Here is a 19,474-nt window from a genome sequence, read left to right on the forward strand (position 1 = left end):
CCCCATTCCATCATACTCCGCAAACGTCAGAACAAGAGGTACAAAAGGGTTCTGATGGGGAAGCAAACCTGGTGGCAGAGCTCTAAGCTGACATCTACCAAGAGTGCAAGTATGGTTCCCTGGTCATCCAGAAAATGCTCCTGCTCTGCTGTGCCCTGAATGTGCGCATACACTGGCTGAGGTTCCAGCCTGCTTTTCCTGCAGTCCTTACCTACTCATAAACACAGACAGGAAGCTGGAGAACCCAATGCATTTGCAATTCTTTAAAACAAACCACTCCTCTCATCTCTCCACATCTGACTTCTACCGAGAATAAATTATCTTTGCTTTGCTGTGTTTTACCCCTGAATTTCAAAAAATGCTATCGTAAGTAAAAGAACCATGTTAAAGATGGAAACTGCACAGCAACACGTCTTTATTTTTTTTGTACCTGTCGAAGGGATCCTGTACGAAACATTGTTTCCAAACCATGGATGCGACAGCCCTGGACATGAGGTAGGAATAATACTTGGCCCCATAGCCCACAAGATGGTTGAATCTGAGTTGCCAAGCCTGTATGCGAGGGGAGGAAAAAAATAAACCCTGTCATTCTTCAGAAAGTTTGTTATGAAACTAAAGCATCAGTTTAAAAAATATTATATTACCCTTAAGTCTTTTTTTAAAACAAAATGGCAACATCTCAGCTTTTCTAACCTTAAGAAACTATTATAAACAGTGCAAAAGGTACCGAAGAACAATTGGCTTGAGAACTGCAGGTGCATTTCATTATATCCATCATTGTTTCTTTTGGGGGATTAAAGAAAAACCACAGTTTACATGTTATAAGTGTCACTATGTTTTAGTTTCCATCTAGGTACATATAAGGTTGCACCTGGAAAAGGTAACCCTGCAACAGTCTGCCAAAAACAAAATCACAGCAGAGACATGTCCTGTTTTCCAGAACATCTCCCCACATGTCAAAATACAGGCTCAGAGGTAGGCGAGATGCACACACAACATGCCATTTTTCATTGCTTTGTTTGTATATTTAAAACAGATTACCATCATCTGTAATTCTGCTGCTATTTGTCCATAAACTGTCAGGGATTTATGATTCATGCTTTGATTTTTCCTCTAAGTACTGTTGTTAAATAGCACTGAGTGCTATGCTATTAAAATGAGTAATATCTCTCCTGGATTGTGACTTCGCAGAGTCCAGCAAAAAGGTTCATTGGCTTGTCCAAGTTTCCACAGAATCCAAGTGGAAACAAGGAAACTGGCACCCCAAAAATTGCACACAGGCTCCGGAGCTCTTTGAATCACTTAATGAGGAACAGAGACTGGAGTCGATTTACAGAGATGACTGGTTAGAATTACTGTTGGCGTTTTCTTTTCATAAAAGCCAGAAAGGTAAGCCTGCAGCAGACCACCAGAAACAAAACAAAACAAAACAAAACAAAACAAAAACCAGATTGTCTCTCAAAGCATGTTGGGTATTGACAGAATTTTAAGGAGCCTGTTTTCAGCACATTTAGTAATGATTTATAATAAACCTTACTTGGCATTTATAAAGAACAAATTCATATATACATTTTAATGCACTTATTTGGTTTTATTTTAAATCCTGTTTGAAGCTAGCTGGGTTAGTATACTAGTCAATTCATTCAGAATTTATTTTTCTAAAACAGAATAGATATTTAATACATTATTCTTTAGGTGATGTGAAGCACAATCCTATGTAGATTTAACTGGAAGCAAGTCTGATTCTATGCAGTGAAGCTTACTCCTAGGTAAGTATGCACAGGATTGTACATGCTAACAAGCTCGAACTCAAACAGTGTCTCTCAAATAATTAATGGGAAAATGCATCTCTTTTCTTCCTACCAAGCAAAATTCATGCTCTGCCACAAAGGGACTAGATTATTCCTATAATTGTTTGCAGGTTATATGCTACACTAGAAGAAAAACATATAATGAAAATGGTCCTGTAGCTTTTAAATTAAGTTACCAAACTTCAAGCTGTACCCTAATTCCCTCTAAACTAGATCTGAAAAGGAGTTAACCTTCAAGTCTGATTATTCTACATACAGTGAAGAAGTATTTTGGCAACAACATTTGAACTTAACATCCCCCCCCCAAAAAAAGAAACCACTCCCTTAGCTATAATCCACCACACAAAACACATTTAAAACATATTGGGAATATAGGCTGAATTAATAAAACATGTTGGTTTTTATTATAGTCTATTATAAGTCTTTCATCTGAGGATTTGAAGTTTCAGCTTGAAAGGTTTCAATAGAACCATTCTTTACATGCCCAGGATCTGAATTATTTCCAAACAGAACTTCTTACCAAAGTGTTAAAGAATATAGATGTTTTCCCTACTATTTCAGATTTCTCTCTCCCTCTCTGAGCCTCTAAAAGAGGATTTTTCTGATCTACTGGTGCAGTGGTTTTCAGCTACCTACTTTGCAGGAACCCCTTTCAATATTGACTTGCCTGTGAGGAGCCTCAGCATATCTACACTCAAACAAGCATTGCAGAAGATTCTTGGGGAGGTGTATGCATGCTCAGTTAACATAGGACATTGGCTGAGTCATGTTATCACTCTGGATACACATTTTTTGAAGCTGGGCCCTTCTTATAAATTGACATTGATTTATGGGGAAACACCCTCCCATCCCTAATGTGGTGCTTCTCACTTAATGTGAGAGACTGTAGATTGTTATTAAAAGGCATTGAAAGGGAGTAGGAGTGCCACCTCCTTCTCTTCTGTGTTAGCCTCCTTTTTCTTGACTAACAATAGGACCACAGGTTTGCTGCTATATATGCACTGACTGGAAAGACAGGAACTGATCAGCTCCATACTCCAGTTGTGAAGAAGAAGAAGAAGAAGAAGAAGAAGAAGAAGAAGAAGAAGAAGAAGAAGGAGGAGGAGGAGGAGGTGGAGGAGGTGGAGGGGGGGGAGTACCTATCTATTGCATTCCATTAGCAGTGGATCACTTCTGAAGTCCTGGCATTTGTGACTTCATCCAACTGATTCCAGACAAACGCATTCCCATGAGGAATCTTGATTGCAACCAAGCCCTCAGAATGATTTAAAGGGAAGAGCTTTTGGCTTGATCCTTTGATTAATGTGAGACAACACCTGCTTCACTAGTGTGAAATACAAATGTGTTGCAAGCTGAGTCAGTTTGGTGCACCGTCAACAGCCAGAGTCTCCAGATGCACCACAGTGATATCGCACAAAACTGTTGTATTGCATGAAACTAGGTGTAGACATGGAAATGGACAGGATGGGGATGTTGCATGTCACACTATCCTAAAAGCATTTTTTGCCATCACAGAACGTTTTCATGCATGTACTTTTTTATTATAACCATTCATTTAGAGTATGGCAGATTAATGGGTTGTGCTGCAGGATTCACTTCCCTCACTACATAGCTGCAGGGTATGATGCGAATGTCACCATGATTAGCCAGTCAAGAGCAAGCTGTTGAATCACATACTTGCTTCCACCTAGCTTAGCACTGAAAAGTCTATAGAGCTGAAGGAGGAAGTGCGAAAGAGTGTTGTTCTTCCCATTTCATACTTTAACTCTCATTTCAATTGCGGCTTATAATCCACATTTCTGTCACTGCACAATATGATCTTTTCAACTATAAAAATAACCCTCATGTTTCAAATTCCATTTGGGAACTCACCCAGCCTGCAGCTACATGCACAAATAAGTAAAACCTACACCTTACTGAAGGTCAGGTTTCTAACTTGCAAGCAAGTTGATGAAGTCTTCAACTACATCAACTGCTCCAGTTAAATATGTAATAAGTCTTGAAAAAGCTGCAGGAAAACATTCCAAGAGTTTATTAAATCGTGATGTGCTCTATAGCATAGCCCAGAGGTTGTGATAACATGCCATTTGCAGGTCATGTTCCTTCCTGTTTTTTTCATATAGTATAAGAGACAGAAATAAAGGTGCATGACTGAGCTACAAAAATTAATACTTAAAGATGCCTGCTTCCCATCAACATACCATCAATCCACCAATGATTATCTTGTCTGAACGTTTTCCAAAAACCCCATACATGATTTTTATTAGAAAGGATGAAAAGCTAACTGCTCTCTTGTGGCCAAGAGTCTTAAATAAAACACACATTTGTTATATTCTAGGACTATAAAACATAATTATAAGTGCATTAATACAATACCCTACATTCAATTTAGCACACAAAAACGCTTTGAGGCAAACTGCAGCCATATGCTATCTAAAGGGGTCAGTTAAACTTTAAAGCTGTAAGCAGTCTGAGTTAGTCAAATCTTGATGGAATTATGGAGCAAAATGTTGGAGATCACTACATCAAATTATGACCTAACATTTGCAAAAGCAGAGAGATTTTAAAGGGAAACTTTAGCTGAAGATAACATGGTAGAACTTAATACAGACCTACTTAGGGGCTCTGCTGAAAGTACTAATTGCTTTGCATGAGTCTTTTCAACTGTCAGAAAATGATGTTTGGTAATTTTCTGATTCCTTCAAGTGTATGCCTATTCAGGAAGCACTGCTCTCACTCAATTGGCTTGAGAATTTAGGGGAGGAGAGACTTGCCTGCTGTGATTTTAGAACCCCAAAGCCAATTATTTAAAAACAAACTTTTTTTAGCCAAACATGTTTGTGAAAGAGTTTGCTACCCTTCAAGTTATAAAGAATTAGTCTAGAATGAAAAAAATCTGTTAATTTCAGGTGATCCAGAATGCTTTTATATGGAAGCAAATCTTTATTCACATCAGTAGAATGTTTATTAATATGGACAGAATGGGGCTTAACTATTTAAGCTGGCAGGCAAATCAGAAGTAACAAGACTGTAAATCAGAAGCTATAATTTCTCCTAACATGACATTTCCCTATTGATCTTCATTCATAATGAAAACTTCAACAATATCCTTAAAGGGTGTCCTGGGTAATTAGAAAAAAGTACTGTACCACATAAAGTATGGTTTAAAGAGAAAGGCTTTGCAATCGGGTGTATAGCCTCCTTCAGGATAATTAATTGTACGTCAAAATGTTTTGATGCATGAAAATGTTTTGGGGCTAGTTTACTGTTTTCATTAAGGAACAGGTAACATGACAGCAAATGTAAGGACAAGCATACCAACATGTGCCAGCAACGTAATACTATTGTGAAGCCTGTAGAAAACTGTGGGTGATATTGAATCAAGTTTTACTCAGAGTAGACCTTTTGAAGTTAATGGACATTAGCCACATTCATTAATTTCCATGGGTCTCTTCTGAATAAAACATAGTTCAATACCTCCCTGTGTTTTGCAATGCAGTGTGCCTGCAAAGGGATGGTCTCTTTCACTACGTCTTGGGCTGTAAAGAGAATTGTATTTCATTAAAGGTAACCTGGCCCTGTTTGTGATGTACGGAAAAGGCATTCTAGCATAACAACTTGAGATGAATGCTTCAAACTCAATGAAATTCATGAATGCCATGCTTCAGAAAGCAAGAATGAACAAGATGAATCAGACCAGAGATACATGCCTTAGGCAAGTGAACTAATAAGGCAAATGCTGTAAAAGCAAGTTAAGTTACAAGTAAATAAATGATAAAAGCCACGGTTGCTGGCAAGGGCCGCTTTCCCAAGCCAAAAGATGGCAATCTGGTAGAAAGTGAAGCAAAACCTATCCACTGAACTACCTACCCACCCAGAGTGAAAATGTCCTTGAGTCTCCTAGAATCCCACCCTGTACAACATTCCATTAGACTAGACAACAACAAAACTGCTTCCTGGTCTCTGATTGGGGCGGGGGGGGGGGGACTTAAGGTTGCCTCAGATGCTATCACTCTCTTTGTGTGAATGTATGGGCAAACAGCATTATTAAGTTATTGCAACATTTTATAATCCCCTGTGGGTCATCCTGTTCTGTATGTTTATGAAGTGGTAAAGATTTCGTGATTAGGTTGCTCATTCTCCCTGAGAGTCTTCTTGGTAACTCAAAGAAGCTTACATGTTTAATGAGGTACCTTCTCTTAGCTATTTTATAACCCAAAGATGGCGATAAGCGCAGAATATCTTAAATAATGCCTTGTTTTCCTGTAGGGAAAGCAATCTACTCACTGGGATTGTTTCTAGCCACGGTGGCCATATGGTACAAGAGTAGGGGAGGGCTGCTGCCTTCATGCCCTGGTTCACAAAAGCATGGGGTTGGCCATTGCAGGAGAGAGGATGCTGGACTAGACGGGCCTTTGTTCTGTTCCAGCAAGGCCCTCCTAACATTTTTATGTCCTCTTGGTCATAGACAGTGGATTTAAGCCTCCATTTAAGCCTTATGGGAGAATGGGTCATCAGCAACCGCCTCAAATACATATGGCCCCAAGTATTATTTTCCATTTTCTGCTAACTTGCAAAATTGCCTTTTAACAGTGCAAACCTATGCATAGTGTTGGACTATGACCTGGGGGGACTAGGGTTCAAATCCCCCCCTCAGCCATGAAGCTCATGGGGTGGCCTTGAGCCAGTCACTGCTTCTCAGCCTAACCTACCCCACAGGATTGATGGGGAGATTAAATGGGAATGGATGGTCCAAGAATACCACCTTGAACTCCTTAGTGAAAAGGTGAGATATAAATGCAATGAATAATTACATAAATAATTTAAGTCCAACTCTAATGTGAACTGTGCACACACAGGTAAGTGTGTACAGTTGCAGCTTAAAATAATACAAGAAGGGGGTATTCTAAAGTCAGGAATAGGAAAGTAAAAAAACAAAACACAAAAAGCACCCTGAGATTTTGAAAAGTGAGTCAAACGAGAGATTAAAGTTTCAATTTATAACACTTCTGTGTTTTTATTACCAACTCATAAATAAACCCAGCAAGACAAGGGATATAAATATTTTTGTAGTAGTTTATATTGGAGAAGAGGAAAGGAATTTCACATTCAATTAACCACTTAGGTGTTTCTGGAAAGATACCATATGGTCCTTGAATTATTAATTATAGTTTTTTAATGGATTATTGCATGTCAGGGCTGAAAGAGCAGTGGCTCTTGGGAACTGGAGTCTTCCCAAGGCATATCACGTGGCCATAGTGCCCAGGAAGAGCGGCACACTGGGACAATGCAGAGGGTCCTTCCTTCCCAAGCCCTTTTGCAGTTGCTGCGGCTACAAGTAAAGGAAGGAGAGAAGAGTCACTTTGGTAGCTAGCATGGAGAGACTAGGAACCCAGATATTGATCCAGGTTAGCAAAAGGTGTTGCAGGGAGTAGTCCAGGGATTCCTAAAAGTTAACGTCTCCTCGAAGGCACGCTTTTAAGAATCCTAGAAATTCATTTCCAAGCCAGGCTCTGGCAAAATCTAATCACATCCCTGGTCCTATGTATGCTCACTGCTATATGCGGGTCAATGAGGTCTGCAGGCTTCAGAAGAAAGCTCCCAGATTGTATAGAATGCATATTGACTTGTGTCCAAACTCCCCATACATTATGGGGGAAGGCCATTCAGTCACACAGAAAGTAGAGGATGAGGACCCCAATTTTTCCCCACAGGCTGCAGACTTTGTGCCACACTACACAGGATCCCAGGAAATTCCAGCCACCCTGAGCGACTCTTGAGGGCAGGGGGATGTAGTCTGAAGGGGGAAGCCCTCAATGTGTAAGCAAAATGCTACGTTATTACCAAAATGGCGCTGTGGGTTAAACCACAGAGCCTAGGACTTGCCGATCAGAAGGTCAGCGGTTCGAATCCCCGCGACAGGGTGAGCTCCCATTGTTTGGTCCCAGCTCCTGCCAACCTAGCAGTTCGAAAGCACGTCAAAGTGCAAGTAGATAAATAGGTACTGCTCCAGCGGGAAGGTAAACGGCATTTCCATGCGCTGCTCTGGTTCACCAAAAGTGGCTTAGTCATGCTGGCCACATGACCTGGAAGCTGTACGCCAGCTCCCTCGGCCAATAAAGCGAGATGAGCGCCGCAACCCCAGAGTCGGTCACGACTGGACCTAATGGTCAGGGGTTCCTTTACCTTTACCTAAAGTAAAGGTAAAGGACCCCTGGGTGATTAAGTCCAGTCAAAATCTAGTCACACTATGGGGTGTGGCGCTCATCTCGCTTTTCAGGCCGAGGGAGCCAGCGTTTGTCCACAGCCAACTTTCGGGGTCATGTGACCAGCATGACTAAACCACTTCTGGCACAACCCTATTACTAAAAAAGCACTAATGCTACAGTCATAAAGGGCTGAATTTCATGAGGTCAGTTTTTCCTTAAAAGCTTCAAGTGGTTTACAATTTGACAACTTCCAAACATTCTGCTTCAAGAACTGTGAATAGCTGGGGGGAAATGTTTCCTGAAAACTGTTGGCCTCACTTCAAAGGAAGATCGTTGGCTTAAGCTCTACTAAATTAATAGCTCCAGTTAGTCACAACTAACTTGCCCCATTGATTTCAATGGGACCTAAGTGGGATTCAGTTTTCTTGTGATCATTATCTGTAGCTTTTCTGTTCAAATGAAGAAATGAAAGGGCATCTCTTTAAAAAAAAAAAAAAAAAAAAAGCAATCCAAGATTCATGAGCTGGTTTTCAAAGTACTAACTGTGTTATGGTTTTGAAATGAATGCTGAGTTTATGAAACCACCTTTATAAAACAATAACCAGAGACTATTTACAGAAAAATCCACAAAGGGTTTGTTACATATTCATTTAATTTTCCTCTTCCTACACGCAGTCTCGTAAAACCTGGTTTTACAGTGTACTTTAAGATGACCCAGTTGAAAGTTAATCCAAGGGTATACAATTTGTATAAACAAATGGGTTTTCCACTTTGGCTGAAGCAGCAAGTTACAAGCATTCCAAAACTAAAGGATGTTTTCACAAGCGTCTCTAAAATCTGAATTTTTGAATTTTCTGGGTTTGCAAATTGAATGAAAGAGCCACACTGACCACAACATATATTTCACTTAAAAATGACCCACTTCTGCTTTCTGTACAACATTATAAAAACACTCAAAAGTTCTTCAATGCATATTTAAACTGTTTGTAGCCTCACTTGAGTAAAATGCACGCAGGCTAATGATTACATTATACCCTTTAGGAAATTGAAGAAGAAGTAACAGCCAAACATTTTGAAGTAGTCTCAATATTTTTTCTATGCTTTGCAGTAAGCCTAAACTATGCCTGGGGTCCAGACAGCTACCTTCGGTGCATCCAAGTCACTGGTCTTATTCAAGGATGTTTTGACTTGCCCCTCCTATTTTGAATGTTAAACTCCTCACCTCAAGCTATATTATTACTAGTGGCATTTATTTCACTTGCGAATTGCTTCCCATGAGTCATCCCAAAGCAATTTACAATATAATAACAGATATAAAACAGTTCCACAGATAAAAAACTTTTTAAAATGATAACATAATCATTTGGGTGGCAGTCAACTAATTTTTACTCAGAAATTAATGAACATGACTAAGTCCATTAACCTTTGTTTTCTTTTAAAATATCAATCCGCATGAAATATGGTACTCACAGTATTAGGAACATATGGCAATCCATAGAATTTCTCTTGAGTTTCCTTCAAAATCTCTGTGGTTGACTTCTCTAGAGGATGTTTCCCATGGTATATTTGGTCCAAGACAGCATAAAAGATCTAGATAGATAATATATATATACTGAGCTATGGCTCACTCTTGCTATTCAGCATGTGGTTAACAAATTCAGACATGCAGCAGAACAAAAGAGATTAAAATACATGCATTCGCTTGCTTTTCTTTATGAGAGTAATATAGAATAACGTTCAGAATAATACTAATTTTATTATTATTTGTACCTTGCCCACCTGACTGAGTTGCCCCAGCCATCTGGGCGTCTTCCAAATATATAGGTAAAAGGTTAAGGGACCCCTGGAGGGTTAAGTCCAGTCAAGGGCAACTATGGGGTTGCGGCACTCATCTCACTTTCATGCCGAGGGAGCTGGCATTTGTCCACAGACAGTTTTCCAGGTCATGTGACCAGAATGGCTAAACTTCTACTGGCGCACGGAAGACCATGATGAGTGCCAGAGTGCATGGAAATGCCATTTACCTTCCCACTGCAGCGGTACCTATTTATCTACTTGCACTGGTGTACTATTGAACTGCTAAGTTGGCAGGAGCAGGGACCGAGCAACGGGAGCTCACCCCGCTGCGGGGATTCGAACCACCGACCTTCTGATCAGCAAGCCCAAGAGGCTCAGTGGTTTAGACCACAGCGCCACCCACAACACACACACACACACAAATAAAAAAATAAAAACATAATTCTGTTCACATGTTTAATACTGGGGAAGAGTTTTAGTTCAGTAAAAGAGCATATGGTTTGTATGGAGAAGACTCTAGCTACAGTCCCTGGCATCTCCAAAAGACCTCTGTCTGTAAACTTGGACAGCTACTACCAATCAGCATAGATAACACTGAGCTAGATGGTGATCTGATTCTGCCCAATAAACCTTCGTATGATGTTCCCATTCTCAAGTCTTGTGTATGCACAAAAATCCTGCTTTTTCAAAAGGAAGCCACTATACATCCATAGGACTTCAGCCTGATCCTTAAAAGATACCATACTGTCACATCAGGTAGGTATGCACATGTGTCTTATCGACTCTTGTATTACAAAAGCATCCTCCACACAGCCCTCAGGATCTTTATTTCTGCACAGCTGTTATAAAAGGACACCTGAGCAAATCTAAGGCTTCCACTTCTTCCATCAGTACTAATTTCTAGCTAAATACCTGGAGTTAATAGGACCAAGTCAGGGAGACAGGAAAGCAGAGGAGAAATCAAGCACTATGCTGGATCCACCAGCATATTTTTGCAGTGTTATTTGAACAGCAGCTAATATATTGAAGGCAGGCTGGGACATATGGTTGGTTTCTAGCCAAATTTTGATTGAGGCCATCATTGATGTGCTATTTATAAAGAAACATTGCAGAAACCGGGGGGGGGGGGTGTTACTCCATTTTTTGCTTTTGACATCTTAATAACTGGTCTTATCAATCAAAGCCTAGAGCAAAGTTATAAAGAATCAAAGTATAATTAATTTGAGGCATGAATGGTTGCTGTACATTAAAAATATACTGTCTTTTTTTTTTTAACAGGGTGGCAGTCATTATCCCCACTGCAGTCTTTGTGGGAGTGGCAAGATGTGGATTCCAAACCATGAGAAGAACATCTTCATGAAAAACCAAACCCCAGTATTGTACCACATAAATTCCCATGGAAAACTATAGTGGTGGGGAGAATTCCTTTCCAGGTCCTTTTCAAACTAGTCTTAGAACATAAAGACAGGGTTCTGGTGTCCTCCCAGTACTGCCACAATCTCTCATCCGCACTAGAAATTTGGATGGAAAGTAACATTTTGTAAGATAGTGTATCTAAAATGAAACGAGAGGATTGATTCACCAGAGTTACCGACTTTTAGGTCTCATGTGCTTCTCTTTCCCAATTAAGGCAACATGGCTGAAAAATGCTTAATACTGATTGAATTGCACCAAGATATTTCTTGGCATAAAGAACCACCGATTTATCAGCCCTGTGCTCTGTGGAACTTGGCACAGAACATTATAACATGACCTTGCCACCCACTTATCTCTCATCTGGTGAGAGGCCTGTAAAAACTCAATTACTATGAAGCTCTACAACTTTTATAGATATGCCAGTACTTTTGCCTGGAGGCTCCCTTATTCTGCTTTTTGGCGGAGCAAAAATTAAATTACTTCAGATTGCAGGAGGGTTATTCTATTTTGGACCACCTCATCTGTTTGTTTTTTAAAAGATCCTTGCACCTAAAAATATAACCCATAAGGGAGAGAGCTGGACTGTGTGCAATGAGGGTTTAAATGCAACTACCCATGTGAAACAGTACAGTTCAGAAAAGACTCTAGCAATATGTGAAAGAAGAACTAAGAGCCTCTACCCTAGATTTGGAATTCCAAATATTCCCAGTCAAACTGTGGGTTTGGAGAGAACTGAAGGGGAAAGAGCTAAGAATTTAAAGTTATAATTATCTAAGCCTTGATATCCTGTAGAGGCTTGGAGGAGACAGACATTTAACCACAATTATGTTTCAGACTGTCCTTGTTCTTTGTGGAATGAGGTGGGTGACCTATGCATAACTCTTAGTCACCCTGCAATTTCCAAAGCAAGCTTGGTGTTGGAGAAATTGCTATGACTGCCAAGGGAGAGAAAAGTGACTGCTATTACAGCTCTTGATGTCATGACAGAAGGGCTCAGCATGTTCCAGGATGGCATATTTTTTAAGCGGCAAACCTGAGAAAAGACAGGACGGTTTTCTCCATCACTGGGACCTTATGATCAACTCAGAGATCCCCCTACCGATGTCAGTTCAGATAGCATACTGCAAGGGCACAAGAAAAGCACTCTATGTATGGTACTTGCTCTCCACTTGTTTCATTCATTCATTAATTCATTCATTCATATATATTCTTCAAGCACTGTATCTCATGTTAAGGGAAATAAATGAAAAGGGAGATACCAGGTGATTTTCTTACCCAATAAGCTAGAAGTTCTAATTATTTTGTTCACTGATTAATCTCCCCAAAAAGAGCTCTTTTAATAATTTGAGAGCCATAAACACAACTGAAAACTTTATTCAGTATTTTCTTAGAGATGAACTTCCTTGGGGAAGATTTTTTATGATTAAGCCAATATGTTATGTGCGTAAATTACCTAAAATAGAATCAGTTCTCATTTAGAATGTTCAAATGCATTTCCTCTTTAGAATAAATTAGATTTGGGTTCATAAATAAATAAATACATTTACATACTAGATTAGCTCGTGATTTCCCCCAAAATGCATTTATTTGTTATAGATTTGTTCTGGCTTATGCATTTATCAGAGTCTTTAGAAATAAGCATGTAAACATTTCCAACGGATTATGTTGCTTCTGTTAGAATGATTAGTTTTTGGAAAAGCACATGGCAACTTATGAACCATTCAAGTCCATTGCCAGAATGAAAACTTGGCTTGCATGCTCTTGTTCTGCATATTTATATTTTAGGCTGACAGTTTCCAGTGCCTTTTATTTAATGGATCCACACAAAAAAGCTGCAACACCATGCACACTTAATTTGCAGACGTCCCACTGAAGTTAGAGTGACTTTTATTATAAATACACACACACACACACACACACACACACACAAAATTAACCAAGAAAAAAGAAGAAACAAAAAACAAAGTAAAACACAATTTGGCTTTGATAAGGCCCCCCACATTATTTGGCCTTATCCTCCAATCTTGAGGTCACAAGCAAGACATTTAGATTCAGGAACCCACTATAATCTATCATAAGGAAGCAGGAACAATCATTCTATCTGTGCACCAAATTTAGAGATCAAAGGCACATCATGGGGCTAGTGCAGATGTAATGGTGGCTCTTTGTTACCCATGACCAAGAAAAGTGGGAGGCAGCTATCCTCCCATCTTCTCTTCATTCCCACTCTGCCTTAACTAGAGTTCAGATAAATATTGGCACTGACCTTCAACCAGTTCACACTAACCAAGTTTGCCCTTAAACTAGGATCTGAACCCCAGCTTAAACTGCAGTTTCAGATCCTGATTAAATGGAAACCTAGTTCAGCACTAGCACTAGAGGCAAGTTAAGGCAGAGGGGAATTCACGCTAGTGTTTGGAAGATGTGCTTCTGAAGCTGGCTGTCTCTTTTTTAATTGAAGTCAAGAGTTAAAATTCACATCATTCCATAGAAGTAGGTTTTCACTGGCTGCTGCACAATGTAGAAATCTCTTTCCCTACAGAGTTCCCTGAACTTTTTCTAACAGCATTGCAGACTTTAAAAAGCTTAGATTGACTTTTGACTGTCAAGTTTTAGCTTTAAGAAAAGTTTATTTGGATATGTATTACTTTCAAACTGCAACTCATTCTACACTTAAGAGTCGATGACATTAAAATCCCATAAAGTTTTAAAGTAATTCATTTTAAGTATTCAACAGTTGTACAAATGTGCCAAAGAATCTGCATCACTGAGTCATAACTTTAAAATGATGCTGTGCTAATCTTAAGATCTTTCACAACTTCATAGTAAGGTTAAAATCACATGGAACCAAACAACATACCTGAAGCTGCATGTCGGCAGCAGCACAAACTTTCTTAGATTCGCAGAGTCTTGACACCATATGTTTGGGCAATGGCTTGAAAAATAATAAAAAAAGAAGATGGGGAGATGGAAATCTTTTAAACAATTTTTAAATAGACTCAACGAACAGACAAAGTAACAGTCACGTGCAAGTAAAATGTGTATTTAATTGTATGCTGGAAAAGAACATGGCTCAGGGCTCTCTGTTGTTTCTACCACCTATTTCACATCTTGATTGTTTAATGAAAGGACACTTGGCTTGGCTTTCCTTGCTACCTTCTAGTCTGGAGAAGGTAAATGGTTGTGCAAGTAAAAACATAGCCAGGTGCTTGCTTAGGACCTGGAGAAGAAGTAGCAATAGTTGGATCAGCATGTCATACAAAATATATTCTTCCAGCAGAGGAGAAGAAAAGTTAAGGTTTTCCCCTTCTCACAGAAGAGAATAAAACCAGCAGAAAAAGCAGGTAAGAAGAAATGGAATCTCTGCTCCAGATTTTTGGGGGGATGAAGAGGTAGGAAAAACACAAAGGAGAAAGGAAAGGAAAAATTCAAAGGGGAAACTTGAGATCAAAGGCAGATGGGGGAAAAGAGAGAATCTCTGTCTGCTTTGGGCAAAGGCAGACAGGGGCAGAACTGAAAGAGAACCTACAGGAAATTGATCACATCTGAAATATACTCAGAGTCGCAAAGTGATTTCATGCTCTTTATTCAGCTCATAGTGGTGAGGAGGAATGAATGAATGTCCCCTCAAAGTATCTGCTTTATATACATTATTTACACAATGGGCTGCACATGATTGGCTAATTCCAGGATTCTACTGTAGGCCAATCAGGTTGTGGATTCACTTCTATCTGGAGCATGATTGGGTGGTTCCTGCTAACCAATCATACTGCTGCATTGTTCTAGGACCAATCAGACTGCTGCATTCTGAATCCTATTGTTCTAGGACCAATCAGACTGCTGCCTTTTGGAGCCTATTGTTCTAGGACCAATCAGACTGCTGCAGTTTGGATCCTATTCAACTCAGTACATAACACCCCTCCCCTCTAAGTTCCAGTCCTGCCCGGAAGGTCGCATTCATAGTCCTCAAGGTACGCCGGTGGCCTACGTGTGCGTTGCGGCCTGGGGTGTTCCCTGGTCCGGGGTTCAGGTTCTGGCTCGTGTTCCAAGGATGGGGCTGTTTGGTCTGGCGCAACCGGCTCGCTCAGTCGTGGTTCTGGTTCCGGTGTCCTTTCGGCCTCGCGGGTCCTCTCTGTATTTACTGATTCTGCCTCTCCTGCTTGCCCCTGCTGCTCTATGGGCCTCACTGCCCCACTGTTCCCTTGGGACTCCTCTGACCTGTCCTCCTCCTCCTGGTTTTCTCCCGGGAATCGTCGCCGTATCTGGTCGCAGTGGCGGCGCCAGCATTGCCCCCCATCTGTTAGCACCTCGTACGACACGGGGCCCGTGACCCTGGTGACTGTGGCAGGTACCCATGCAGGGCCTGCCCCAAAATTCTTTGCGTACACTGGGTCCTGGGCCTCGAAGGTCCGGGGGTTCCTGCCTTCCCCCACCACTACCTCATCCTGAGCTCTATCGGGGTGAAGGCGGTCCAATCTGATTGCAAGGCGCCGACCCATTAGTAGTTCAGCGGGGCTCCGGCCAGTCGTTGAGCTGGGGGTGCTGTGCTGTGCTAGAAGGAATGTGGCAAGGCGGTACTCCCAATCCCCTTGCGTCATGCGGCGAAGGGTGTCCTTGGTGGTCCGCACCATGCGTTCTGCTTGGCCATTGGTGGCAGGGTGGAATGGCGCCGAACGGATGTGGCGGATGGCGTTCTGCACTGTGAAGGTTTGAAATTCTCCTGATGTAAATGCAGTCCCGTTGTCTGAGACGAGAGTGTCAGGGAGCCCGTGGGTTGCAAACAGCCTGCGTAGTACCCGGATGGCTGCGGACGTAGAAGTGGACGGTACCAGTGCGACTTCCAGCCATTTGGTGTAGGAGTCCACCACTATGAAGAATGTTTTCCCCTGAAAGGGGCCAGCGAAGTCCACATGCAGGCGTGACCATGGTGCTCGGGCGGACTCCCAGGACTGGACTGGGGCCCTTGGGGGATCTGGGCGGGATTCCTGGCAGGCCTGGCAGTGTTTGACCCAGGCCTCTATCTCTCCGTCGATCCCCGGCCACCACACATAACTCCTGGCAAGGGCCTTCATTCTTACTACCCCTGGGTGTGTCTCGTGTAGGGCTGTGAGGACCCTTTTGCGGAGGGGCTGGGGAACAACGACCCTGCTTCCCCATAACAGGCACCCCTTGTGGGCTGACAGTTCATGTTTGCGGGTTGTGTAGCCGGCGAATTCTGGCCCGGGGCTGCGGCTGGGCCATCCCCTCCACACCCAGTCCAGGACCCGGGAGATGACCCTATCTTTCTTGGAATGGTGTGCAACTTCTTGTGCCTGAATGGGGCGGTCAGGAAGCAGCTCCAGGCTCATAACCTCTTGTGCAGGTGCTGGGTCGGGGCCTGTTTCCGGTAGTGGTAGCCTGCTGAGGGCGTCTGCATGGCCCATCGCCTTTCCAGGGCGGTGAATCAGTGCATACTGGTAGCTGGCAAGGAAAATTGACCACCTGAGGACGCGAGGAGACAGCACTTGGGGGGTCTGCTTTTCGGGGGCAAACAAGCCAAGCAACGGCTTGTGGTCAGTCACCACGGTGAAGGGCCGCCCGTACAAGAAATCATGGAATTTTTTTACTCCCTTCACGATTGCCAGACCCTCCTTGTCGATTTGCGAGTAGTTCCGCTCGGTTTCGTTGAGTGTCTGGGAAAAGTATGCTACCGGTACCTCTCTTCCATCCGGGAGTTGGTGTCCCAGGACAGCGCCGATGCCATAGGGCGAGGCGTCGCATGCTAGCACCACCGGAAGCCTCTCGTCGAAGTGTGCCAAGACCGAGTTTGAGACAAGCAAGTCCTTGACTGCCTGGAATGTGGCCTCCTGGCGCTGGCCCCACACCCAAGGGGCCCGCTTGTCCAGGAGTCTGTGTAGGGGCTCCGCTACCGCCGCCTTGTGGGGAAGGAAGGAATGGTAAAAGTTCAATAATCCCAAGAAGGCCTGAAGTTCAGTCTTGTTCTTGGGCGCTGGGGCATCACAAATGGCCCGTACCTTGTCCCCAGTCGGGTGAACCCCTTCTGCATCCACCATAAATCCCAGAAAGTCCACTTGAGGCACTCCTAGTAGACATTTTTCCCGCTTCACCTTGAGACCCGCCATCTGGAAACGGTGCAGAACAGTGCGGAGGCGGTCCTCAAACTCCTCTGGTGTGGGCCCGGCAATCAACACATCATCAAAGAAGGGGGTGACACCAGGAATCCCTTTAAGGAGAGAGTCCATTAGATTCTGGAATATGCCTGGTGCCACGCTGACCCCGAATTGCAGCCGCTTTACCCTGAACGCTCCTCTGTGCGTCACAATCGTCTGTGCCTCTGCTGTGGCCTCATCTACTGGCAGCTGTTGATATGCTTGGGCCAAGTCCAGCTTGCCAAAAATTTTCGACCCAGCCAGGGTGGCAAGGACATGGCTGACCACTGGCACTGGGTATGCATGGGCCATGAGGGCCTTGTTTATGGTACATTTGTAGTCTGCGCAGATGCGGACCGAACCATTAGGCTTGACGGGTGTGACGATTGGGGTTTCCCAGGGGGCATTAGGCACCGGCTCCAGCACTCCTTGCTCCACGAGTCGGTCCAATTCCTCGTCTATACGGGGTTTCAGGGCGAATGGGACCCGGCGGGCCTTGAGCCTGACTGGTCGTACTGCGGGGTCAAGCTGTAGAGCAATGGGGGGGCCCGTATACTGTCCCAATTTCCCATCGAAAACCCCCGGAAACTCCTTGCATATGGCGTCCACGTCCACTTGTAAGCTCATGTGGTTCACCCCGGTGATGGCTAGTCCCAGTGGTCCAAACCATGCCAACCCCAGTAAGCTAATGTAGGGGCCCTTGACCACAAGCAAGTCCAGTTGCCGCGTCCGCCCTCGGTATTGCACCCTGAAGGTCCCCACCCCCATTGTGGGGACCTTACGTTTCTGGAAGTCCCGGAGGGTGAATGGGGCCGGCCTGAGTTTGGGACCCCCAGTAGGACACAGTTTCCTTAAGGTCCTTGCCGAGATTATGGATAGAGTTGAACCCGTGTCAAGCTCCATGCGGCATGGGGCCCCCTCTATCTGTATCTCTACGTTGGGGTGGGGCAACTGGTATACCTGGAAGTCTGTGAGCTCCGTCGAGTTGCCTTGGTGCGTTGGGCCCCGGGACCTGGGGCTCTTGGATTGGTCATCTGATGCCTGGCTTCGGGTGGGCCGAGCCCGACACACCCGGGCGATGTGTCCCAATTTTCTGCACTGCCTGCACTCTGCGTTGCGGAAACGGCAGGTCCTCCTCTCGTGACTTTCTCCACAGCTTGCGCAGTTCCCTCCTTCTCGTCGAGGCAGCTGTGGTATGTGGGCTGCTTGAGTGCGCTGCTGTACTCGGTGCACCTCCTCCCTGTCGGATCCCGAGTCGTTGGTGAGGTCTTCGTGGTGGACCCTCGGTTGGGACGGCTGGCTCAGCCGTGCCTCTTGCGTCGACCTCTCAGCAGCTTCCGTTGCCAGGGCCTCCTCCAGAGCGACCTGGAACGTTAGGTTCTTCTTAGCGTAGAGGCGTCGTTGCAGCTTCTCATCCTTCAGGCCACCGACGAGGCGGTCACGAAGCATGTTCTCCAGCTCTGAGAAGTTGCAGAACCGGGCAGCTTGGCGGAGAGAGGTCACAAACCCAGTTATGGTTTCCCCAGGGGCTTGCCGCTTTGCGTAGAAGGCATTTCGACGAGCCACCACTGAGGGCTGTGGCGAAAAGTGCCCCTTCAGCTGTTCCATTATTGTTTTGTATGGAACAGTAGCGACGTCTTCAGGCGCAAGGAGAGCCCGGGCGATTTCAAATGTCTCCTCTCCGCAGATGCTGAAGAATATTGCCCTCTTCTTGGCGTCTTCTTCATCGGTGACCCCTTTGGCTTCTAGGAGGAAGGTGAAACGGGAGGCGTACGCTTCCCAGTCTCCAGATGCTGGGTTGAATGGCGAGAAGCTGCTGTCAGTTGCCATTCTGAGTTCCTTGTGTCCCGGAGCTGAAGCCTGGATACACGGTGCAAGGCAGCGGTGCGGCAGGTGGCGGTGCTGCGGTGCTGTGTGTGGCAGTCAGCTCAGCGGGATCCCACCTTCGTCGCCAGTGAAATATACTCAGAGTCGCAAAGTGATTTCATGCTCTTTATTCAGCTCATAGTGGTGAGGAGGAATGAATGAATGTCCCCTCAAAGTATCTGCTTTATATACATTATTTACACAATGGGCTGCACATGATTGGCTA

The 19,474-nt window shown here is 43.7% G+C and overlaps 1 protein-coding gene across 2 annotated transcripts in view; it reads right to left on the reverse strand.

Moving 5' to 3' along the window:
* Positions 1–19,474, reverse strand: part of MIPEP (mitochondrial intermediate peptidase) — a 56,568-nt gene that overhangs the window by 6,771 nt on the left and 30,323 nt on the right. For both annotated transcript variants that reach the window (XM_081860371.1, XM_081860372.1), the window contains exons 15-17: positions 14,094–14,168; positions 9,491–9,610; positions 431–552 (exon numbers count right to left, since the gene is read on the reverse strand). In XM_081860371.1, the coding sequence (XP_081716497.1) occupies positions 431–552; positions 9,491–9,610; positions 14,094–14,168 (317 nt within the window). The remainder of the gene's footprint in view (positions 1–430; positions 553–9,490; positions 9,611–14,093; positions 14,169–19,474) is intronic.

This window comes from Podarcis erhardii, assembly GCF_964252035.2.
Source record: "Podarcis erhardii genome assembly, chromosome: 4".
Taxonomy (NCBI): Eukaryota; Metazoa; Chordata; class Lepidosauria; order Squamata; family Lacertidae; genus Podarcis; species Podarcis erhardii.